The sequence below is a fragment of the Chenopodium album genome, chromosome 2 (assembly GCF_948465745.1).
Source record: "Chenopodium album chromosome 2, dcCheAlbu1.1, whole genome shotgun sequence".
Lineage (NCBI taxonomy): Eukaryota > Viridiplantae > Streptophyta > Magnoliopsida > Caryophyllales > Amaranthaceae > Chenopodium > Chenopodium album.
The window spans coordinates 2,489,402-2,514,796 of NC_137835.1; the positions used below are offsets into that span (position 1 = coordinate 2,489,402).

The window sequence follows — 25,395 nt, forward strand, 5'->3', positions numbered from 1 at the left end:
GACACCGGGCCCCGAAACCTCCAAAAATTTTCAAAAAACATGGATATTAGCCTTCAATTTTGGATTTTTTTGACTTTTTTTCACCCATAAATAAAAATTGCCAAAATATTTACCATGGTCCCTAATACCCTTTGGAAGTCTAACTGGGTGTGTGAAACCATTCAATTTGCTTTTAAACGACCAATTTACCAATTTACAATTTGCACCAATTTACCGGTTTACAACGGCCAATTTAATTAACTTGCACCGAACCCGACTTGAACCGAAATTTACCCAAACCCGTTTAACCCGTTAAAACTCGAATTTAACCCGACTTGAATTCAGATCAACCCGACCCGTTCCTAACCTGACCCGAATTTAACCCAACCTATTACAAACCCGAGCCGAAATCAACCAGACTTGTTATTGACCTGACCCAAATTCAAACCGACTTGTTATTGACCCGACCCGAATTTTACCATACCTATTACTTACCCAACCCAAAAATTCAACCCCATCTGTTACTAACCCGACTCGAAATAAACACGACTTGTTATTGACCCTAACTAAATTCCACCAAAATTGGTCCTGACTCAATTTCAAATCACCTTAAATGTAATTTAGACCACCTTATTATTGTTGATCAAAGCATTTTTTCTTGGGAGACCAAGTCGGTCCACGCCAGCAAAAGAAAGGAGCATCATCCTCAAATTTAAGAGTTAAATATATTATATATTTGTTGTATGGTCAAAGAAGATAATTATCTTCCTAAATTATAGACTATAGTTCCCTAGTATATTGTCATAATATATATTATAGTCAAAGGAAATAATTAGCTTGATAAAAATGATAATTATCTATTTATAGTTAGTTGAACCCGAATATGACTTGACTTGGAAATGACCCGACCTGATTGTAACCTGCAAATCATTGACTTGAACATAACCCGACTTGAATCCGAGAATGACCCGACTTAGAAATGACCCAACCTGATTATAACTCGCAAATTATTGACTTGAACCGACCCGACTTGAACCCGAGAATAACCCGACTTGAAAATGATCCGACTTGATTATAACCAACAAATTATTGACTTGAACCGAACCTGACTCAAACCCGAGAATGACCCGACCTGATTCTAACCTGCAAATTATTGACTTGAACCGAACCCGACTCGAACGCGAGAAGTACCCTTACCCGTTTTACCCCATGAAAACCCGAAATAAACCCGACCTATTGTTCACCCGACCCGAATGTAACCCAACCTGTTATTAACCTGACCTAAACTCGATCCAAACCCGATAAGAAGTATAACCCGACGTGACCCTACTCAAGCATAACCCAACCCAAACCCGACCCGCATAGGTTATTGAATTAATCTGAATTGACTCGACCCGAGTTGACCCGACCCACTCTTACCCGACCCGTTTACCCGAATTGACAGCTCTAGTTACGTGATCAATATTCAAGAGTTATTTTGTTAGTGTTACAAGGGTTATTCCGTTAGGAGGTTATTCGGTCAGCGTTACAGGAATTACTCGATTAACATTTTAAGGGTTACTTTGTTATTTTACAAGAGGTCATACGGTGAGGTCAGTCACTTACTAGAAAAGTTAATAGGAAAATGATGAGAAGTGAAATATTAAAATAGAAATTAGAGAGTTGGAAGATCATTTTGAAAATCACAAAATGAAAAGTGAGAATATTAATTTGAAACTAAGGAAGTAAAATTAAGTAAATTAATGGAGTAAAAATATGAAATTCAAGGAATGAAATATTTAAATTTGACCTCTTTTTTATTTTAAAAACTAGTGTGTAGTCCGGGCGTTGTACCGGTTGCTACTTTAATTAGACCTTGAGATTATCAATTATATACGTTTATTTTCATATTTATAACCTAGTTTATGATTGACTTAGATGATTAAGGGTCTGTTCTCTTCCATTGAAATTCAGTTCAATGCAGCTCTTAATTTACGTCTAATGATATTGCTAATGATATAATAATAATAATAATAATAATAATAATAATAATAATAATAATAATAATAACAATAATAATTGAAATAATAATACTAATAATAATAATCAATAAATAATAATAATAATAATAATAATAATAATAATAATACTAAAAATAATCAATAAATAATAATAATAATAATAATAATAATAATAATAATAATAATAATAATAATAATAATAATAATATGTACATTTGTATATACACATATGTATAGTAATAAATAATTAATAAATAATCAAAGATCACTAATCCGTAGTTAGAAATCACTAATTAATAAGTGCAGTTCAGTTCAGTTCAGTTCAGCTCAGCTCAGTTCAGTTCAGTTCAGTTCAGGTGAGTTCAATCAATCGGAACAGGCCCTAAGTAACTATCTTTCTTATTAAAGGTTGAGTGTTGAATCCCCTTATTTATAACTTTTGTTTGGCATTGTTTTTTGTTTTCAGTTTTCAGTTTTTTTGAAAACAAAAAAACCAAAAACAGGAAACAAAAAAAAGGTGTTTTCACTTTTCAGTTGTCAGTTTTCAAAATTAGCATGATTTTAATAAGTTTGAATAATTTTTAATTCATTATTTGACATATATCATACACTTTTAAAATGCAAAAAACCAAAAAACTGAAAACCGCAACAATGCCAAACGAACCCTTAGTTTATGGTTTCCTTATGGTTATGTAATTTTGTAAAAAAAAAAAAAGTTATGTATTTGTAGCAATTATTTTAGATAAGAAAGTAGACCACAATCACCACATCTTCATTTCAAACCCAAACGCCGGAAACAAATTGGAGAAACAATTAATCAATCATTCAATCCACACAAGATAAGTTTCCGCTCATTTGGCGTCAAAAATCAAAGATCACCGGGATGGCTTTGCCAGGTGCTCTACACCCAAAGCTCAGTCTCTCTCTTTCTAAAGCTTCATTGCATAGTTTCCGGCAAAACAACCCGAGTTTTCTAAGCTTAAGCAGACAATTTACCGGTGGCAGTACGCCATTTAAGTCCAACATTACGGTGGTTAAATGCAGCTCCACCCCAGGAAACGAGGAGGATGGTGGTGGAAACGGTAGCAGCAGCGGCGGCAGCTTGAAGAATGCCTTATCTAATATAGTGGACAAAAGAGTTGAAGAATTGCTTGATAAAGAAGAGAACAAGGAAATGTTGGATAAACTTAATAAGGCTACTGAAAGGGTACAACTTGCTAGGAAAGAACTTGCTGATATTGAAAGACAAGAGCTTGAAGCTCAACAAATGAGGAAATACATTGATCAACTCGAAACTCGAGCAGCTGAGGTCTCACTCTTTTATATTTAGTGCTACACTGGTTTGATTATTTATTAATTGAAAATTTTATCAGGAAAGAATCTGTCAATATGAATGAATATAACTGTTATAAACCTGAGTTACCTGACATTTCTGAGACTGTAATGCTTGGGAAATTTTGCTGTACTCTTTTGTGACAGTGTAACTGATTTAAGATTGCAGAGTGTCAGAAGGAGGTATTAGAAGCAAAAGCAATGGTTGAAGAAGCGGAACGAGCTTTGGGGGAGAAGGGTGAGATCACCCGAAATGAGGAGAGGTTGGAATCAGTGAAAGCAGCTGCAGTATGTGCCTTTGTTGGAACCCTTGCTGCTGTCCCAATTTATCTCTCAAGGGTGACAGACAGTCCTCAGTTGTTGCTTCAATTAGGAGTCACCTTTGCTAGTTGTGCATTGTTTGGTGTCACTTTCCGATATGCAGTGAGAAGAGATATTGATGATTCTCATCTTAAAACCGGAGCAGCTGGAGCTTTTGCTGTAGTCAAAGGTACGTACTTGACATGTTTAGTATTTACTGGTGTGGATGATAAGATTTTCAAGGAATTCTCAGAAAGTTGTTCCTCTTATGCCAGGTCTTGCTACATTGAGTGGAGGATCCCCTTTAGAGTTCAACTCGGCAAGTTTCCTATCACATGCTGTGGATGGCGCGTTCTTTGTGTTCCAGGATCTGTTTATTTTCACTTTTGCTGCTGTTAGTTTGGATTTCTGCTTTAAATCCAGGTTTGTAAGTCCATTTCCTCTTAAGAAAGATTAGGTCTGAGGAACAAATCAAATGACTTGACAATGTTATACTTCATGTCACCCGCAACAGCACATTATTTTCAGAGGCTGTAAATCTTTAGCATTGAGAATATTTGATTATTAATGTCCAAACCATCAAAACTTGTACTATAGGAGCAGAAATCATGAATGGCAAAAGAAATTTTGAATTCACATTCATCTGCATTTCTGTTGTTGCACAGAAGCCAGATAGCAGATGGATGTTGTCAATATTTGACAGCAGCCAATTATTATTTTGCTTTGGAATCTAATCATTTTCCACAAGCACAGCAAGAAGCAATTCAAGGTGCTTGAACCTGCTTAATCCATCTTTAGGTCCTGCAATTAGGCCTATATTTTAGACTGACTTCTATCTGCTATAATAAAATTGCTATTTACAGTTAAAAGAGTTAATAATAAAAGATCATGTCAAAGCCCAGAAAGCAAGGACCAAATTTATCTTTCAGTAAATATGTTATTGATACACTGATATGACAGCAGAAAACTATCACAGGAAGAAACTATGAGCCATAATCATGAAAAATACGTATTTTCCTACAGAAATGTGACTTAAATATACAAGAAAATAGCATCCACATATTTCTCCGATAATGCCTGCACATAAAAAGCACATGCCTGTTACCACTACTCAATATCAGCAACCTACTCTCTTAGTCTCATGTCTTGATGTACATGAGATTCTTCAGGTCACCTGCTCATATTTATTTATGTAGAAGTTTGTGTGTTATCCCTAATCATCCATTTTTCTTATTGTTGCATTCTATCATCTTGATCACCAGCATCATCACCCACATGTTCGATATCTTGGGAAGGCTTTCTAGTGACTCTCCATTTTCTAATCTCATCCCTAGACTGCTGACCCAATGGCAACTTCATGTTTCCTTGTCCTCTTGCCTAAAATAAATGTCAGAACTCAGAAGTAAGAATAACCATTAAGAATTATAAGAAATCGGTTTGGAGACACCCAACATAATTAAAAATAAATAAATAACACCATTAATAGAGCTTCAGGGTTGGAGAGAGTGGGAATATCAGTAGCTACCTCCTCTTGCATTTCTTCGGGATGCTTAATATGATCATGTTTCTTGGCCAAACCACGACTCTTTGCTGCCTTATTAAAGAAGTTGAAACCATCAAGATCACCACCTCTGATACTTGCTTCTAACTGTCAATGGAGACATTGGTCGATTAAGTAAAGAAATTTAAAAATTAGAACCATGCTAGTACTGCAATAACCAAAGAATTCTTACTCAAGGTAAGTGACTACAATATGGGCACACACCTGTTCCCACTCAATATACCAGCAATGAATTCAGAAAATATAAATTACAAAACAGAACTTTGCAAAATGGAAAAAGTGGGAAGGGCTGTGGAAGGGTGATGTTATTGTGGATTCTAACTTTTTAAGCATAAAAACAGATATGCCAGAATTGTTGACATAGGTCAACAGGAGAAAGCAACTGTTACTAACTACACTTAGACAGTCACAAAATACCTGTATATGGATAACACAGAGAACAATGCTTGCAATTGGCAGCCAACTCTCCTCTGGAGATAGTGATAGGTTGGTCCTGTTAAGTTGCAAAGAGAAAATTTAAGTACATAAGAACACATGCCCTTATGATTGTAAGAATGTACGAAGTATCAAATACAACAAAGGCTACAAAGCTAACCTTTTTTCATATATTTACAATCAAGGTCTAGAATATAAGGAAATGCATAAACAATCATGGCCACAATATTTACTATATTGTGATATTTGGTCCTCAAAAGATTAGAATCAGTCACAACTCGACTGACAGAGATACTTATGAGGTCTATAAATATGTTCAGGAATCAGTCTGATACTCTGATTATATGAGAGAAATCACAAATAATCCCAGAATTACCAAAAAATGCTGAATGCAATCAGCACTATATTAGTCAATGATACTAGATAGTCTTATAGCATGAGAGCACATAGGTTCTATAGCACAAATTCTGGACACTTGTGAGACACTATTCCAATTTTATACGAAGTACATATTTACATCGGCTACCAACCCCAAAGTATTAATTAGAACATTCACAATTTTTCATCACTTGTCCTTGATGAAAATAGGCCAATGTAACCTCGACTCATTCATGGAGCAAGAGGCTGGTTTAAGAAAATTGCACCAGATAATTCTTTTCACCTATTGTTTTCGGAGCAAAATTTCAGAGAGGCTAGTGTAACCTTGGAGAACATAGTTATAACTTATAAGTGGGTGTATCACTCTTAATGAGATTCTAAGTTAACTGGCCAACTAACATAGTTTAACACCATTGCTACTACTACTCATTAGTAAACTAGAAAACTATGATGAAAAAACCATTTCTTACAAAGTTAATTTAGCAATAACACAATAAGCTTATAAAAATGTTGGGAAAATGATTTCGAAAAGCCAAGCAAAACATGAAATATCAAATATTTTTATTATTCCCTCCATCCATAATATTGATAAATAGTGTTATCCGAAATATGAACTAGTAATATGACAACTAAATTCGGAACAAGCAACTTAAAAGCGAACGAGCTGCACTAATTCAAAATCAATTGTGGAAACAAACCTGAAGTAAGGGGCTAAATATACAAGTGCATAAACAGCATAGCGCCGCTTTCCCGTATCCATCAACGCAAAAATCCAACTCTATCAACATTCAATTTCACATTATCAGCCATTAAAATGAACATTAAAGCTCCCAAAATTTGCAGAAAATTACACAAAAAATATAGAGAAAAAAAAAAGAGCTTACCAACCAATTAAAGTAAGGGATGAAACCAATGATAGTCATAACAGTAAACCTAGCATCGGTGGAGCTGACGGCGGCGTCTTCATCCTCCGGCGAAGAAACGGCGGTGTCAGAAAACAGCAATGAATTCAACACACACGCGCCGATAGCAACTGCAAAAGGCGCATCTTGCTGAAGTTCAGCCCTACATATTCCGCTTCTTCTCAGCTTCAACAACTGCTTCTTCTTCTTCTGGAAGAAAATTCAGAAAATCGATTTTCAAAAGTTGGTGATATTTCTGCAAAAAGTGTTAATGGAGAATGAAGAGATAAATAATACCTGAGTGAGCAAAAGTCCGCCATTGTTGAGTTTAGGAAGAGAGGAAGGAGGAAGAAAGGAAGAGGAGAGAGAAAGTGAAGGAGGAGGAGAGAGTGTGAGGATGAGAGGGACCATTTGTTTGGAGTTTGGAGCTGCCTAGGATGGTCAAGACTCAAGAGGGTTCTGAATCCATATTTCATTTTCGACGGTTGCCGGAGAAATTGATTACTTTGAGTTTTTTTAATGTTTTTTTGTTTATTTTTTATTTTTGGAAAACATTAGATGATATATTTTGACTTAACATTTCTCATTACCAATGAATTATAAGAAATATAGTCCGGTGAGATATTGATTAACCGACTTGAATATATTAAAATCAAATCAATAATTGTCATGCTATCAAATTGCTATTTTGAAAAAATTTATTATATTTTGTGACATCCAATAAAGGAAATTTGTCAATTAAAATGAGACGAAGAAAATAAAATAGAATTTAAGTGATTCAATAATAACGTAACACCGTATATGGCATGTGACTAGTATTTTGACATAAACTAGTTTTGAACTCGAGCTATGCCTCGAGTTATTGTAGAAATTATAATTATTAAAAATATGTTCTTATACATGCATAAAATTCATACTAAATTCATCTTTACCTTTAGCAAAAAAAAAATCATTACCGGGATTATATATATATATTAATAGGTATGTTACGGTTTCAAACAAACTTTCACCATCACAGTGGGCAATCCTATATTCACTTAAACTTTGAAAAAAAATTCAAAATTGGCTCGAATGTGTGGGTTATACCCTTTAGTTTTGGTAAATTTTCGATTTTTCCAAGCACTAACACTAAAAGAAAAGAGAATAAGGTGCTGTTCAATTCTCATAGACCCCACGAGAACCTATAAAAGTATAATATCATTTGGGTTGTTGAAAACATCACTTTACCTTATTAATTAATCAAGTTAGGAATATATTAGAGTATTTTTTTTTTTTTTGAAACATATTAGAGTATTTTTTTTCCTTTAATTTATTAGATTATTTTTATTTGAACACGCCTCCTTTCATTAAGTTAAAACTACTCCAAGCCGTATGTAACCAATTGTTGCCTACATATGATTTCAAATAACATTAAATGACCCTGGAATGTATGACCTACCATCAATTAAGTCTCTTACCCTTAGTTTGAAATCTTCAAAAATGATCCAATTATTTATCACAACCTTCAAACTTTACATTTAAAGACCATGTTTAGACTAATCAAAATTAGGCATCGAGCTACTTTCTAAGGTTCCTCAAGGACCCCAAGAACCATCTCATTCATGCTTTAACTTCACTCCTCATCATCATGTACTAAGATGTTATGCCTTGGCTTGACCTTTCTTGCAAACCAAGAGGCTACTTTTAATTGCCAAATTTATGTAGTTTTTGGCTTTTTGCAAACGAGGTGCTGAATGTGCAAGATTAATGTCTTACCGATGAGGAACATAGAAGTTGATAACCATGGAAGCGGTCAAAAAGTCACCTCAAAGTATAATAACATTGATCATGTAGAAAGTAAAGACCATTACACAACTCCCAAAAGACCAATCTCAAAAGGTTATACCTATATACCAGGAAGCCAACAAGCATCAACGGAAGAACTGAAGGAACCACCGGCACCCACCATTTACATACAGAACCTGCTTCTTAGGATTGAGTAGAGGGGAAATCTGTTACAATAGGGAGGCTATGCAGTGTTAATTTGGAAAATGGATTTGCAGGGAAAAATCGACTAGTGTTCGGGTAGAGTTGAACAATGGTGGAAGAAAAAGGGTTTTGCAGAGCTTTTTGAGGTGAGGGTAAATCTACAAGGGAGTAGAGAAAAGCGGTATGGTGGCTGCCAGCCTGCCACTGAGGGTGGTGGTGGCGGTTTGTCATTCCAACTTTGCACTTATTTAAAAAGTTACTGGAATGTTAAATCGGAAGGGGGTATCTGGCTCTCTCTCTCTCTCTGGTACCAAATAGAATTGTCAAAAAAGCTACAATGGTGTAGGTAGAATTTCCATATAAAATAAAGATACACATAAAACTTATTCTAATTTCCTAGGCATTCAATATGGTGCTCTACTCAAACCATTGAAGAAAAAATAAATAGAATTTTAATAAAAATACAAATAAATGCCAACCCCCGAGTATTTGAAACAGCCTATACACACTCCTCTCAGACTGAGACTCAACAGAATCAGCTTCTTGTAGATCCCTTGAACAAATAAATCAAGAATACAATTTTAGTTATCATCATTTGTCGTCGTCATCATTCTTTTTCCAAGAAGCCAAGGGATCTGTGAAAAAGCAGCTCGGATACAATACTTAAGCTAAGGATGGAAACCAGACCCAGATAGGAGGACCGGCAGCTATTTTCTCTTTATATTCACCAAAACAAGGCACCAGCTTGAGTTACTCTTGTAGCATGCCAAAGGATAGGTTTGTGAGCTCAAGACCTATTACCTGAATATACACTATACTCGCACTGTACAAGAAACTAACGTTGCTTCCTCAAGTATCCACTTCGATACTGTCTTCGTCTTCTTTACTGGAGACTGCAGATAGCTGTTGTTGCAACTGAAATGTAAACAAGCATACACCATTAATTAATAAGATTAGGATGTTCCATGGAGCAATGAATTACATTCAGTCAAAGAAGTACTCTGCATTATATATACCTTTCACTATAATTACAACTACAATAGAGCAAATGAGCTGAAAGATACAGATAGCGATTCAACAGCTGTTTCCCAAGGTACTTAAATAAATATTAGCAGAAATTGCATGACAATTCCGCCACTCAGTTTAATCATCACAATCTAGGGACTTCTCACTCAGTTACTGCCCAGGCCAGAGCAATGAGCCAAATATGAGATTCGGCTATTTCATCAGGTAACAAATTAAACAATAGGAGAAATTGAGTTGTAACCAATTCAGAATGATTAGACCAGCAAGAATAAAACTCCTTGATTCTGGAGAAGAAGCAATATGGAGAGTAAAGGACTAAAGGGGGCACATTTTCATTATTCAGTAGAGCCTAGGACTTCTCAGTTCTCACGCAGTCACAGCCCAGATACCATGGACCAGAGGAAATAGACAATGCCAAAAATAAGTAATGCAAACACTGAAAAATAGTTGTCACTTTCCAACTTTCTGGTTTCTCCAGCATAATAATTTTTACAACCATAAAAACTCATATTTTCAACGAACAGTGTACAACCCTTTCTGCACACTCTTAACCAAACATAATCTGTTCCAAAGTAACCAAAGAGGCAATCATCATTAATGAGGGCAAATAAGCCAATAATCATTTTAGGGGGTATAAATTATCCCAACACTATTCATAAGAGTTATATCAAACTTTTTAAAAGTATACGGGATACATATCATCATCTTAGATTCTTTGTTAGGGTATTTTTTTGGTAGTAAAGCTTGCTATTGATCATGCCAAAATAAATATAAAAAATAAATAAAAACTCACGCACACATTGCATTTGTAAAGGGCTATATTCAATAATTATAGGCTTTGATGCTCAAAGCCTTGATGAGCTTTTATTCTCTATGTTGGAAGTGGAAGAAACAACAGCGGTGGCAGAGGTAGAGAACACAAAGATGAGTCACTTAAGTCCCAAGTTTTGGAAAAGATTGGGTGCTTTCAGTCTTGATCTAAATTTTCGCCCTAACCACCAGAAAATGCTTCTTCAAAGAAGAGAGAGAATATCAGTGATGAGGGGAAGAGGGAAGTCAGGTGCAGAGAGAATAGACAGAAATTTAGTGGAAATGGAAGGACATAAAAAATGGGTAATTGTGTCTATGAGGGAAGAGAAAGGAAATAAGCCATGATAATGGCTGTAAGAAAAAGGAATTAAGGAGTGAGGGTGATATTGAAATTTTACCATACAAAACTTGCTGAAAATACCATATCAGCTAAAAAGAAACCTCCCAAAAAAGGAAAACATGTCAATTAATTTGGAGCAGAGGAAGTAAAAAACACAGAGTGCGAGCAAATTACATGGCCTCATGCATACTATACGTTCCCTTTTGGGTGTCACTCATGTTCCACAAAGATCTTCTTCCATTCCATGAAGCCTCTGACTGTAATCGCACCAGTATTTGGTAGCTTTACTCCCCTTAACTCTTGCTTGCCTCACTACTTGAAACCTAATTTGGACTATCAATTCTAATCCACTTTCACTATCCTATCCCAAAAACCAAAAGGTACAAGGAGTCCACCATACTCCCTCCGTAGTCCGTACCTTGGTATCTTATCTACAATATCTACTATCTAAGAAGATCTTGAAGGAATAGAGTGAGGGTAATTTTAAAATACTACTCCCTCTGTGTTTAAATAAATGAAACGTTTTGACTTTTACGAGTTTTAGGAGAGTTAGTTGAACTTATTAAAATAATAGGTAGTGGGGTAAAAATTTGAGGAGAGAGAGAGAAGTAAGGGGTTTTGTGGGGACCATTAGTTAGTAGAAAATTATTAGAAAGTAAAGAGAATATTATTTAAAAAAATAGAGAGAAGTTACTAAAAAAGGAAACGTTTCATTTATTTATATACGGCCGCAAAAAGAAAACGTTTAATTTATTTAAACGCGGAGGCAGTAGTTATATACTAATATCCACACCCAGCTAATCCCAAATTTGGCAAACAAAATTGAAGGGTAAAATACAAATAAAATATAACTTACCAGCACATATTTGTGTTTTTCGGCATTTAATTCTTCAGACAAACTAGCCATCCTGCACAACATGTCAAATAAGGCGGATACAAAAAAGCCTTCTGAAAATATATATATAAGAGGAGGACAATGACATTTATAAACAATAAAATTCGTAAGAGGTCACTCAACCTGGCTTGAAGGTCCGATATCTTATTAAGAAGTAATCGTTCCCTTTCTGAAGCGACTGTCTCAGCCTGTAAACAATCTGATATTAGAAACTAACAATGATAACACAAGCCAAAGAAATTTTTTGTTTAGATATCGAAGAGCCTTGTAATTTATGCTGCACATAGATAATTAAATAACATAACAGCTTCATAATTGCTAGATACATACTGTCCCGGGTAGAGGGAGAGAGGCAACATCTCACTCTAGTCAACAAATTTCATATCAGAGTGGCTACTTGATCTTCAGACATACAAATATACGTAAGGAAGCAGCATGAGATTGCTCTTAAGAGATTTGTGCTACATCTTATGGCAAAACATCACTACTTGACATCATGCCAAATACAACAAAATTACTCAAATGAAGGCTGAGTAAAACTATCTCAGTTGCCTTTTAATAGATACAGTTATTTTAGATACACATAAAAAGAAGATTATGACAGAGGATTAGGTGAGGGGGCATGTGTAGTATAAAGTGGGGAAGAGAGTGTTGTAAGTGGGCTTAATGCAAGAAAAGTAGGAAATAAATAGGAAAGAGAATGTTGCAGGAGAGGTAAGGGGGAAAACTTTGCAAAAATAGGGATGTACATGTGTACCAAACAAAAAGGAATGGATGCAAACAGAAAGCGTAACATTAAAAAAGGAACATATGTATTTGTAACAGCATGAAAAGGATATGAAAGCAAACTATAAAGCACAGGTTACATTATTTGTAATTAACATATGTTCAAACATAATTAAATTAAAGCTGCTCCACCAAAAGTCTCGAAGTTTGGGTAACAATAGAATAGCTCTCAAAACTTACACTTCCATTTTCTGGACTTCCTGATAGTGGCACTGTTGGAGGCCTTCCATTTTGAGAACCTACAAGAAAATAGATTAAGAGGGCTTCACATAATAGCCAATATGTAGATATACAAGAAGCATCTGGCATAATTTGCACTCACCTTCAACTTCAGTTGATTGCAAGCTATTTAACAAGCTTGATATCAGATCCTGATCATTATTCAAAAAACAAGTTTCAGTGCCTTTTCAGCTTTCAAGTACAAATAAATAGATCTACCATGGTTGAGCTCTTACTACAGAGTAGATTTTATGATGATTCTACCGCCAAAGCAAGAAAAAAGAAAGAGAGATTTACTTTCTTTTTTTTTTTATATATAAACAAAGAATATTCTATAAGAGTGCTTTGATTAAAAATATACAAGGTAATGAGCTTTACACAAAATTAACTATCCTCCATTCTTTTTTGTTTGTCCCAATTAATATATTCCACTTATACAGAAAGAAGGTTAGACCATGGGTTTTCTTCGAAGAATTACAGAAATGACAGATTCATGTGGGATATTGATAGATTCAGCTAGATTTGTAGTTTCAAAAAATCAACTTTGTATGACTTTATAAGATACGCAAATGCTTGAAATAAAAACTGTAGAACAAGTCACATGAAACAAACAAATAAAAAACGGAGGCAATACCAATGTACAATAAGTCTTGAAAAAAAAAAAAAAAAAAAAAACCATTACAAAGACTTGAGATGTAGTGGTAACTGTGGTAATCATCACATGCATCCAAAATTATAGAATGGAGGTAATACTAAGGAAAGATTAAAAATCAGGGCACTTTCATCCTCTACCTGCTGGATTGCAGTCTGTTGAAAGAGATTTTGAAGGTGAGGCAAGAGAAGCGATGCAGACACATTAGCACTGTTTATGTCTCCAGAAGGTTGACGGGTTATCTGACAATAGTTCAACAAAAACAAATGATTAATAATGGAAAACAGAACAGAAAACAACAGATCTAGGTCATCATGTTTAAAAATCTAGAATTAAGCTTCAGATACAGGTTATACTGAGATTGACTGTTATTTCTAAGGTCCATCAAATTAAGCTTAAGTGTTTACTAAGCCATATAATTGTAAAATAATTCAAAACAAATATCATCTAAAAAAGCAATATTAATAGAACTCTACCTCCGATTATTTTGTTCATATATTTGTGTTTTTTAAACAAAAATAGTCAGCAATGGACAAGAAAATGTATACTACAGTATTCATAAAAGCACGCATAGCTAATACATATTTTCTTGAAAAACTCGAAAGCAATAGAAAAAATATCATAAAAAATCAGGATACAAATATATGAGACTTACGGTCTGCTTTGATTCAGAAATCCAATCGCCAACACTTGCTGACTTTCTCAAAGGCGATCCCTGGAAAGAACGGGTAAAAATTAGGTAGGCATCCCATCAGTGTCAAAAAAATTGTCATACAATGGAGTTAACTTACCTGTGATGATCTCCGAGCAGAAGAAGATGATGTCATATCCTAACAAATAATAAGTGTCAGAAGCAAACACATTTAAAAAGAGACCATGCATCATTGTGGATCCTAACCTTAACAACATCTAAACTTTCTGATGTTACGGAGAAGCGGCCCTTTATTTGAACCAAATTCGCCTTCGATTTTTCTTCTAAAGATTCTCTGTATCCTGGAGCCACAAATATTTCAAACTTGCAGGAAAATAAATGCAGATATTGATTACAGCACAAAAATGCCAGCAAAACATTTCCTTAACAAAAAAATGCAAGCTTATAAGATATGTGTCACCTCCTGAAGGTTTAATCGGTGCTGACAAGCTATTTGCTGAAGCTCGTGTTGGTAACATAAGTGGGCCACTAAAGCTTGGTGCCCTGCGTGAACCACGGTTACTTTTCTCCGCTATATATTGACTTTCATTCTCAGGCCTGTTGATCAAAACCAATATTCCAGAGTTTCAAATCTGCAAAACTAAAAATAAAAAAAATGGAATATGAACTAACATGCAGCACAATTACATTGCTGAAACAATTTTTGAAACGTACAAAGGTTGTATGAACCTACAGCTCATAGGAGGGAAAAGATAGATACAATTTGTGCATTAGCAAAAGGATAAATTAAAGGGGAATTTCCCATTTGTACCCTATAGATTTTACAAAAAAAGTCAAAATGCCCCTGCAAAATTGAATACATTCAGGTACCCTGAAGGTGGTTGTTTAACAGACAAATTACCCACACTAATAGAAAAAACTCAATGCCATTGAGAAACAAACCCCTGAAACTCGTTTCTCTATCTCTTTGATCTCTCAATCATAATCATCTCCATCATCAAATAAAATTCTCTTTTCACTCCTTTACCTCTCTATCTTAAGAAGCCTATAAAGTAGTTAACGGCACTGATGGGATGCAGTACTGGTCTTCCAATGATAATGGGGAAGGTAGGGGAAGTGATAAGAGGTGCCTTAGGCAGGAAGAAGTGAGGGTAGGGAAATTTATTTTTATTTTTTTCCGTCTTTAAATAGATATTGACCCTTTAATACTCAAATGCTGTTTTACTGTTATATACAAGTAAATGAAATGTTAATAGTCAAGTATTTTTGGCAATGAAACATGTATGTTCACAGATGATGTGTTGATGGAGTTTGCCTGGTAAGATATAAGGCCCCAGGCTTTCAGAGAAAAAGATCAAACCCCTTCTAAATGAAAAGTTAAAAACTTCAAAAAAAAGTTGCTTCGGCATTAACGTAATAGTACGACTACACAAAACAAATACATGTAAATCGATGCACATATTTGCCTATCTACATCTCAAAGATTAGTAAAAAAACAAAAAATTATAATAATAAAAAAAATTAATTAAAAAAAGAAGATATTTTTAAAGCACACATTGAGAGAAATCAAACAAGACCCTACATGACTATTTTTTATTCTTATAATACATATCAAGAATAATTTAAAATATTCCCTCAAATTGTAAATAGCTGGAATCAAAGAATTAAAGCAAAACATCAAAACGAAATGGAGGGAATAAAATATTAGATCCACGATTAAACCTAGCATGCATAATATTTCCTCTATTTTTTTTTTTTTTTAAATTGCAACATTGGGAATATCACGCTCGCCAATGCACAGTTTAAACCTTTAATATTGTAAAAGTTATAAAAACTTGACATTTTGAAATCTTATAACGAGACAAATCTAGCAAGATCCTACATGACTATATTTTTCTCAACATATAAATCACAAAAGATGATCAAAATAGTAAGTGTGAATTGTGTAAAATTTTAAATGTTGCACTGAAAAAGAATGGAGGAAATACATCAAGATAAGTATTTACGCTTTATGCTTCATGTTAAAGCAAAGTAGCAAATAAACTATTTACATGTTTCTCCTTTCCCTTTCTTTATGAAAGGCATCATCATCAATATTTTAGAAGAAATTGAAACCAACCTTTCACAAAAACGACCCTTTTCTATGGATGTCTGTCCTACCACATTTCCAGGCACGAGGGGCCCACTCTGACTTTGACGACCTTTCACTACTTGAGAATTAGCCTTTACTTGTACTGAGTCTATCTCACACGCAGGTGCTCCCGACCCATGATCTGCTCCATCTTTCTCTAGAATATTTTTACCATGACTACCAACATCAAACTCGGTTCCAGTTCCGGTTTTACACATGGCATCTTCAGTTAGCATAACAGCGGCCTCATCAGCATAACCTTGATTTCTGCAATATGAGGTGTTAATCACAAAAAAAATATCCACCTCAAAACTAACTTTACCATTCCAAAGTACAAAATTCCATCACCCCATGTCCCCATGGCATATCAAGGTTTGTTTGGCTCCAGCCTCGTTATGATCTGACTTCAAAAAGAAATGCTTTTAAGCCCTCACAGATAATCTGCCCTCTATTTTGAACAATGTTATTGATGCGGGTATGTATGGTGTTAGACTCACCATGACCCATAAACATTGGGACTCGGTAGAGGACTAGGGGTTTGAATAAATTTGGATTTTTGGACACATTGGGACATGGTACTTGTAATATAATTTCTATGTTAGTAAGAGCAGAGTTAATATCTAAAATTTACGTTACAACTTCAACATATAGGCAGCATGCATATTCAAAATGCATCTAAAAATTAATGATTGTGACAGACTGACAGCTCAGGTAGATAGATAAAAAAAAAGTAGATAACATAAAAAACTATAAAGCCCAAACTAGTATCAAAGAGCAGCCTTAATTATTTTCAGGCTACTAGCAAATAAACGCAACTTCTATATTTTACTAGGATTTCAATCCTTTCTTATCCCTTCTACTTTCCCCTTCTTTCTTGCACAATCTACCTTTTCTAATCATCTTTCACTTCCCTCTTTCATGCCCAAGATTTCATATTTGATTACCTCAGCTGATCTCAATATTAGTCACGATAGCAATCATATTAGGGCACATGGTATATTTCTCCTAGTTCCAATTACCCCAGATTCAGAATATGATATTACAATTTAGGATTCCCTCATTAAAATCAACCAATTGCCTAAATCCCTCTATTGGGTTATACAATGTATTATCCTGATACCTCAAGATCAGTTGCCTGCATTCACTCATCACATTAAAATATGATCTTTTAGAAGTTAAAATTTTCTCACAGCAGTTAACAGAATCAATTTTGCAACACACCCTTGGATATCGGAGGGGCAATAACGACAACATTAACAGCACAACAGTTAACATAATCTACAATCATTATCACAGATCTGACAAATTCCCACCTGCAAAAATAAAGAGTACTACATTTCTGTAGTTTTCTACATACCTAAACCATTGAAATTCATATTCTGAATACCCAATCTAAATCCTTGAATAGTAAAAGTGCAATACAGGTTAACTTAACAGGTTAAAAATAGTATGGCAGAAATCTTCAGTTTTGAACAAATCAAAGAAATGGATGCAAATACTTTGTACTTCGTACTTCTAATTCTAGGTTCTTCATTCAAATCCCGAATTATTCACTCACAGACAATATTCAATCCTTCAAACTTAATACCTGCGAACAAAATTGTTTGATGGAATACATTTTCCTGAAACAGATCCCAAGTCTGATGCGTCCTGACAAAAAATACAATCACAAAGATAAGCATCACGATTTCTTTAAAAAATAGTTAAAAATCTCACATGACTAATACCTTACTGTTATGAGCATATTTTACACTTTCATCAGCTTCCTTAATTTCTGACAGATCCTCATCATCTTGCACCTAAAAGACAAGCATGAAGGCTTAGATCAAGGCGAAAGATGTCCAATTTTAGTGACAAACAGGTCCAGAATATCAGTTTCAAGCCAAAGTTTCAGTGCGGGGATATGCTAATACATATAATTTCTAACTAAGGATATGCTACCTGAAATCGAGAAGTTACTCACCTTGTCCTTTAATTAATATAGTTGTTATTACTTATTATGGTGAATCAACAAAACAAAGATATTGCTTCCTCTATCCTTTTAGATTGCCCCAAATGATTTTTTTAAAAAAACTTTTTAAAGATATCAGCATAATAGAAGCAGGTAGGGTATATCGTCTTTTTTCTACTTAAATTTAATGAGAGAGCATAGTGAGACTGGAGAGACAAGCAGTGATAAAAAATGAAAATTGGGGCAATTTTTATGGGGCGGGGGTCATAGGGAATACTCACCAGCGCAGCCTGTGCTTTCAAGTCCTCAATATCAAAGTTCCACGCACTTACACCTCTCTTGTATTCATTCTGGCGTAAAAGAGCACAAAACAGTTAACGCTATTGACAACATGACAAACTTTTGAAAATTAATTTAAGTGAAAGAGTAACATATTATTATAACTCATATAAAGCTAGATGCAACAAAAATTCACAGACTACAGATGATGTACCTGTGATATAGCCTCTTGCTCTGCTGAGGGCATTCTCTTCAAAGCAAGTTGAGCAGCATCTCTAAGCTGCAGAATTAACAAACCAAAATAAACTCCTGCACCATCAAAACAACTACCAAACACAACAAAACAAAAATCTAACAGATTAACCTGCAGGGCTTTCACACGATCCCATAATGGTGGCAAGTCTGCTAACAGTTTCTTCACAGAAAGCTCAGGTGGCTTGGCATGCTTAAAGAAAGAATGCTTGAGTAGCTTCTCAGCAGTTGGTCGCTTTGCTTGATCTTTCACCAGGCACATTGCAACCATTTCTTTAAAAGACTGATCAACAACTAGAAATACTCTAATTAGAAAAATGTCAGCATTGAACAAAAGATTAGTAATACAGGTTAATAAAGGAGCCCAGCAACACCTATGTTGATTGATTAAGAAAACTTAAAAATGACTGTAAACAGTACAAGCCACAACCTAATTTACATTACTGATTTGTTAAGATAAACCAGACGTGTGCAGTTAGTGCCAATAAAATAAAAATATTAAATAAAAAAGAGTGAGGGCACTATTCACATTTCAAATGAAGGAAATCCAATAAGAATTAAGAAGGCTGTTACAATTTACAAGGAAAGAACAAAGAGGGAAAACAGCAAATAGGTGCACAAAAAGACAGGAAATCATGTTGGACAGACATATTTTAACCACAAAGCAACATTACTGAAAGAAACACAATAGATAAAATTACTGACATGAAGAAACAATTAACCTTTGAGAATTTTTTATCACGATCGTAATCAAGTCCTGGTGGAGCGTTCTGTATAGTCATAAGCAAAACCTAAAATTGACACGCAAGGGAAAATTTCAGAATCAAGCATCACTCAAGTGCAGTTATTCCAAATGCCATAAATTGTTGAGAGTAATAGAAATAAAGTAATCACATAAGAAACCTTCATTGGAGGATATTTTGAGAAGGGTGCATGACCATGAGCTAACTCAAGTGCAGTTATTCCAAATGACCATATGTCAGCCCTGAACAAGCAGAATGCACTCAGCAACATGTTCAATCAATCATCAAAGCAGTAACTTTTGCACCCTAAAAAGAAAATTCCTCTTTTAAAAACTTGATTCTGTTTCTAAATTAATCCCTCATGCTGACTTCAAAGCTCAATGAAAATAAAGATAATTCCCTTCTGGTCCAGAGAATGGTACTTAGAGGCTTTACCATTGAGCAGATTGAAGTAACTTCTGTCATACATAAGGAGGGTAAAATATTTCACTTTTACCATCAGTCATATTGCACTCTTAGTTGAGACATCAAGCAATCATTCTTGTGAATTTATTGTAGTAATCTTAGTAGAAATTCAAAACAATTGCTTTATGGTCCAGAGAATGGTACTTAGAGGCTTTACAATTGAGCAGATTGAAGTAACTTCTGTCATACATAAGGAGGGTAAAAGATTTCACTTTTACCATCAGTCATATAGTACTCTTAGTTGAGACATCAAGCAATCATTCTTGTGAATTTAATGTAGTAATCTTAGTAGAAATTCAAATCAATTGCTTTATGGCATCTTTGGTATCTCTGGCAATTTTCAGCTATTGGTTGTGAAACTTTGACGGTTGCAAGTTATTGCATAATGAGCATAGATTGGTCATAAGAACATTTTTGCTTCAAATATAAGTAAACCAGTCCTATATTCTGAGGCTACTTCAACGGATGTCTTACTTACATGTCTGATCTAGTGATCTTCAATTTATATTACTTTGTTTCATAGATATTTGCACCATTCAAATGTCTTACTGCAGCCATATTTTCCTATTAATACTACCGTATAACTCAGTATATATGTAGATTAATAATATTTTAAAAAAGTAGAGTGGGTGAAAAAGATAGTAGGTAAAGTAAGAGAGGTGGAGTGAAAAGGCTGGCGGGTGTAAGAAAAAGGAAGAGAGAGAGGAATATTACATCCTCCATATTTTTATAAGAGCAACATCTCCCCTTCCTAAAAGTTACATAATGAGGTGCAACACCAGTACTTTTGGCAATGATTTCTCTCAACCTCTCACTGTCACATGAGACCACATTTTTATCTCTCTGTCTTTCCTCTCCAAAAATATCATACTTCCCCTACAAGTTGCACTTAAAAATGGAGTGATTGTTGGATTTGTCTCAATGAATGGATAATTAGATTTGATAAATTAATAGTCAAAGTTGTGCATCAACAAATGTGAAAGTCAATAGGGAAATATTAAAACAATTAGAAGGGGTATCCAGAATACTCTTCACATTGGCCAAACTTGGGGAGTGTCATGGGTGTTACAATTTAACTCAGTTAGGAGTTAGTTATAGGAGAAGGCAGAGACACAAAGAGGATCTTGTAAAAGATAGGGGTGGGGAATGGAGAAATAAAAATATAAATCAAAGGAAAAGGAGGCCATGAATTCAATTATAATGCTTTAGCTTGCTTTGGGAGAGTTCATACTTCTTGAAACTTGGGAAAGAGTTCTCTGATCAATCATAATATACTCTATAGACTAAAACCTGAGGTGACTTCGCATTGTTTTTTTTTTTTTTTTTTTTTTTGGTTGTGTGTTCGTGTGTTTGTGTGTGGGTGCGGGGTGGAGTTGCACAATTATTCATACATACTAATTCAAGCACCATAAGTATCTTCGATGGGGTGAGCTGGCGGCTTCAATTTTGAACCCTCCTATCATTTTCCTATATTTATGCATAGAAGTGTAGCTGGACAGCGGAAGAGTACCAAAAAAATCTTTCTCTTCTTATCAATACTTGAATGAAAATTGGGCTCCCAACTCACCAAGTGCATAAACTTGAAAAAATAATAAAGAAGGCCCATGTGATATGAGATGAAAAGAGAGCATTTATCATCTAAAAAGGAAAGTGATGCATCTAAATTGAAACTTCCATTTATATAAAGTGATGCATCTAAAAAACAGAGGAAGTACAAAAAAGACGTACTTGAAATTATATCCACTTCCTGGTTGCAACACCTCAGGGGCCATCCTGAAAACAGAATATACATCAAGTACTTATACTGGCATAGCACACTAGTGCCAATTGAATAATTAATAAAATGAGCAGATGGAAAACTTTCACAAACTAGAACAAATAGTAATTATAAAAAAAGTTGAGCAAACAGTTCCCACCAGCATGGAGTTCCAACAAATGTATTTCTTGACCGCTGCCTATCACCACTATCGAACATGCAAGCAGAAACGCCAAAATCAGCAAGCTTCACAAGTCCATTAGTATCAAGTAGAATGTTTCCAGCCTGGAAAAAGTAGAATTACAGAAATAAAGTCAATATCTTCTTATATTCTACATGCACTGCATACTCATCAACGCAGCATTAGTAAATAACCTTAACATCACGATGAATATGTCCATGTTGATGGAGATACTCCAAAGCCTTCAAAGTTTCTTTCAATATAGAGCAAATCACAGGTTCCTCAAAGCCATCTGGGTAAGCTGTCTTCATCAGGTGTAGGCAAGAACCTTCGGCCATGAATGGCATAACAACCCACAGATTTCGATCCACAACAAATGAACAAAAAGCTCTGACTACATTTGGATGATCAATCAGACTCATCATTTGTGCCTCCCTTCTAATGTCATCCTGCATAAGATCGACTGTATTTAAGATGAAATGGGTAATAACATATGCAAACTGTTTGCTTTAATTTGCCTGAATAAAGATGCTGTTGGCACTACCATTGTTCCTTATAGATGTTCAATCACCAACAGATGTAAAGGACTCTATTCTGTAAAAAAGATGGACTAGGGTTTTTTTTTTTTTTTTGGTAGTTTTCAATAAATAGGCCAGACTATTAATTATTACTAGGATTATATTCATTAAAATAATAAATCGTTCCAACTTTGAAATTTCGATTAAAATGGACTAAATCAAATGTCTTGCCAAATTAATCTTTCACTTCTTTTCCTATGAAGTTGTAGGACAGATGGTTTCCCTTTTGGATCAAGGCTCAAGGGAACCTACGATTTGCATGCAAAAAGTAAAGACAGAAGCTTCTGTGCACTCGAAGGGGTAAACAGGTTTTATGATCATTTCATGGTATGACACAAGGATGATGATACAGTATGCTATAAGTTCGCGTGTCAAATCATAAACATTATGAGTTAACATATCATTGTAGTTAGCCCTTAAACCCTACTGAATCAGTTTTAACTTTGTCTCTGACCCACACAAAACATCTTACAGATAATTGAATAACCTACAGAAAGAGGAGGGGGTTAAATTAATAGAATTTACAAATGGTTTATGAGAAAAGGAAAGTGTCCCTCCCTCACTCTGTCCTCGCCTAAAACGCCATCACACCACTCCCTTCTTCCGGAAATAAGGGTAACATACACTACTTTTCGATGTTTATGAAAACATTGTCACCTTTCCTTAACACTGCTAATGTTAGAAACTTCCAAAACATAGCTTGAATGATATAGAGTGCGTGAGAACGATTCAACTAGTATAAAAAGGTCATTTCATACTAACAATTAAACCTCCTTGATTGCAAGGAATTAACAAATAAGCACAAAAAAAGGTTAAAAAAAAAATGTTGATTTTAACTAACATAGCTTAAACCGTTAATTTACACTGCAAAACAAATTCAATTTCCATGCATGCAACCAAAATTCAAGCATTTACAACCACAATTTCCAAACTTACAATACATCAGACCAAAATTAAATCCAAAACAATGCAGAAAAGGAAAAACAGATCATTGCAAAACAATAAAAACGACAAATTAATCCAATATTGAAGTAATTACACTATAAACTAAGCTAAAAACCACAAAATTAATAAAAAAAAATCCCAAAATAATTATAAAAAAATAACGATCGATCAAAAATCAGTAGTCAACTGAAATTAAAGAGAAAACGAACCAAATTACTATTGCATCGATCAAGATCCAAACACTTGATAGCAACGACCTCATTATACGGAAGATAGATCGCTCGGAAAACCGTCGCACTTGCACCAAATCCAATTTCTTCTAGAAGCTTATAGTCATTAGAGTTAACAGAATAACTCCGTATACCATGGCCGGACCTCCCCATGCCCTAAAACCGCTCGGAAAACCACTCAATTTCCAGCTCCAAAACCACTTACTGGATTTCAATACCACCAAAAACTAAAACCTCTTTTCAGAATTTCACGGGTATTTATATACTCTCTCTCCTCCCCTTTCTCCTCCTTCAAATTGAATATCTCAAACCCAAAAATTAACAAAAATAAAATTAAAATATAAATCAAAGATTCTGGGATTTCTTTTACTAGCAGGAGCACCACCTACTTTTTTAATTTAATTTTGATTTTTTTTTTTTTTTTTTTTTTGGGAGTTCTTCAAACAAAATGCGATATTTGGGGATTTTGCAGCTATTATTATTTATGATTTATTTTTTTTTATTTATTTGGGTGTGTATGTAAATTAGCTAAGGAAAACGGACCCCGTTGACTGATATTTAAACAGATCCAAGGGCTAGGGAAGAAGTACTTTTGACGTGTCAAAAGAAAGGTCGTTGATTTCTTCTTTTACACGTGAATGCCGATTTTTGGCCGACTTGACGTGGCAAATTCTAGGCATTTTTTAAATAAAAAATAGTAATTTTAGGGTGTAATCTTGATAATTATGGAAATTATTTTTTGGGTGATTTTGGGCCATTAAAAGGCTTTTTTATGTTTTTTTTTTTCTTGTTTTATTTAATGTGAATTAGGACTTGTAAATTGAGTTGCTTAAAAGGGGAAAGGTAATGATGCTGTATTGTTGTGTTTTGTGTTAAGGGTGTGTGTCTGTTTCACGCCACTATAATGATTCCAATGTTTTGATAATTGTATGGTTTGATATCTTCTAATAGTGAGATGTATATATTAAATAACATTATAGAAGAAATATTATTGGACTTTTGAGAGGTTGTGATTTTGAATGTCTAGCATGATCTTTGCAAGAATTGTAAGCATTTTTAATGACATAATTTCTTAGTTTGTTATAATCTTAGTTTGTTATGATTATTGCTATTTTTAGAGTCGATAAGGTTCATAATAAATAGTCTTTGTACAATAGTTGGAATTTACCTTTACCAATAATCACGGGATCTGATTAAAAAAACCTCACGTGTGTCATTAATGTCTATTGGCAAGATTCACACATTAATAAAAGATCAAGCACAACTATGATAGTTTGACTATTTATAATTTGCCCGTAATCGCCGTCGTCATTTCGATTACAAGGAGAATACATATATTTTGAATTTCTCATTAAAGGATGTAATCAACTTAACATCATGCATTATTACTCTGCATTTATAACTAAAATTGTCATATATGCTTTTATTTATTTCAATTTAACCTTCCATTTTATATTTTTAATTGTTGTTTGCTTACTCATCAGAGTCATCACTAGTTTATTTTAGGGAAATTTTGCAAAAAAAAAACCACCTTTTATAAGCATTTTTTTGCAAGAAACCACCTTATAATTTTTTTTTTTTTTGCAAATACACACCTTAATCAAATTTTTTTTTGCAAAACCATACCTTTATGCCGGAAAATAGAGTCA

General features: G+C 34.4%; 3 protein-coding genes across 5 annotated transcripts; 1 reads left to right on the plus strand and 2 right to left on the minus strand.

The window, feature by feature from the left end:
• The first annotated feature begins 2,755 nt into the window (after positions 1–2,755).
• On the plus strand, positions 2,756–4,247 carry LOC145579376 (uncharacterized). 2 transcript variants are annotated; one of them, XM_081636620.1, is made up of 3 exons: positions 2,756–3,288; positions 3,474–3,801; positions 3,887–4,247. In XM_081636620.1, exons 1-3 carry the CDS (start codon positions 2,863–2,865, stop codon positions 4,066–4,068), a joined length of 936 nt encoding a protein of 311 aa, XP_081492746.1. In that variant the 5' UTR covers positions 2,756–2,862; the 3' UTR covers positions 4,069–4,247. The 2 variants fall into 2 exon arrangements, with proteins under 2 accessions (XP_081492746.1, XP_081492754.1); XM_081636628.1 differs by having other exon boundaries at positions 3,474–3,791; positions 3,887–4,087.
• A 328-nt stretch (positions 4,248–4,575) lies between these two features.
• On the minus strand, positions 4,576–7,353 carry LOC145579390 (uncharacterized). Of its 2 annotated transcripts, none has more exons than XM_081636645.1 (6): positions 7,185–7,353; positions 6,870–7,088; positions 6,684–6,763; positions 5,590–5,665; positions 5,137–5,259; positions 4,576–4,988 (listed from the first exon to the last, which is right to left on the minus strand). In XM_081636645.1, the coding sequence occupies exons 1-6, from the start codon at positions 7,296–7,298 to the stop codon at positions 4,842–4,844; spliced, it is 759 nt and encodes a 252-aa protein (XP_081492771.1). In that variant the 5' UTR covers positions 7,299–7,353; the 3' UTR covers positions 4,576–4,841. The 2 variants fall into 2 exon arrangements, with proteins under 2 accessions (XP_081492771.1, XP_081492763.1); XM_081636637.1 differs by having other exon boundaries at positions 4,577–4,988; positions 6,870–7,091; positions 7,185–7,352.
• Positions 7,354–9,175: 1,822 nt separating this feature from the next.
• On the minus strand, positions 9,176–24,190 carry LOC145592809 (uncharacterized). The gene is made up of 22 exons (XM_081649317.1): positions 23,726–24,190; positions 22,188–22,442; positions 21,973–22,097; positions 21,785–21,829; positions 19,752–19,833; positions 19,571–19,639; positions 18,961–19,131; positions 18,811–18,876; positions 18,599–18,667; positions 18,094–18,165; positions 17,955–18,016; positions 16,355–16,633; positions 14,696–14,832; positions 14,482–14,576; positions 14,375–14,413; positions 14,239–14,298; positions 13,724–13,825; positions 13,035–13,083; positions 12,893–12,951; positions 12,050–12,114; positions 11,888–11,939; positions 9,176–9,770 (listed from the first exon to the last, which is right to left on the minus strand). Exons 1-22 carry the CDS (start codon positions 23,897–23,899, stop codon positions 9,705–9,707), a joined length of 2,193 nt encoding a protein of 730 aa, XP_081505443.1. The 5' UTR covers positions 23,900–24,190; the 3' UTR covers positions 9,176–9,704.
• Between the last annotated feature and the right edge of the window lie 1,205 nt (positions 24,191–25,395).

What these genes read in the sequence shown, in the direction of transcription:
- LOC145579376 (XM_081636620.1), top strand. Translation starts at nt 2,863, where the DNA reads ATGGCTTTGCCAGGTGCTCTACACCCAAAGCTCAGTCTCTCTCTTTCT. An exon ending in TCGAAACTCGAGCAGCTGAG is followed by an intron (nt 3,289 to 3,473) that starts GTCTCACTCTTT and finishes AACTGATTTAAG; the next exon opens with ATTGCAGAGTGTCAGAAGGA. An exon ending in AGCTTTTGCTGTAGTCAAAG is followed by an intron (nt 3,802 to 3,886) that starts GTACGTACTTGA and finishes CTCTTATGCCAG; the next exon opens with GTCTTGCTACATTGAGTGGA.
- LOC145579390 (XM_081636637.1), bottom strand. Translation starts at nt 7,298, where the DNA reads ATGGTCCCTCTCATCCTCACACTCTCTCCTCCTCCTTCACTTTCTCTC. An exon ending in TCCCTTACTTTAATTGGTTG is followed by an intron (nt 6,764 to 6,869) that starts GTAAGCTCTTTT and finishes GAATGTTGATAG; the next exon opens with AGTTGGATTTTTGCGTTGAT. An exon ending in CCGAAGAAATGCAAGAGGAG is followed by an intron (nt 4,989 to 5,136) that starts GTAGCTACTGAT and finishes CATTTATTTTAG; the next exon opens with GCAAGAGGACAAGGAAACAT.
- LOC145592809 (XM_081649317.1), bottom strand. Translation starts at nt 23,899, where the DNA reads ATGGGGAGGTCCGGCCATGGTATACGGAGTTATTCTGTTAACTCTAAT. An exon ending in ATCGATGCAATAGTAATTTG is followed by an intron (nt 22,443 to 23,725) that starts GTTCGTTTTCTC and finishes GATCTTATGCAG; the next exon opens with GATGACATTAGAAGGGAGGC. An exon ending in AAAGTTTAGATGTTGTTAAG is followed by an intron (nt 14,414 to 14,481) that starts GTTAGGATCCAC and finishes ATTATTTGTTAG; the next exon opens with GATATGACATCATCTTCTTC.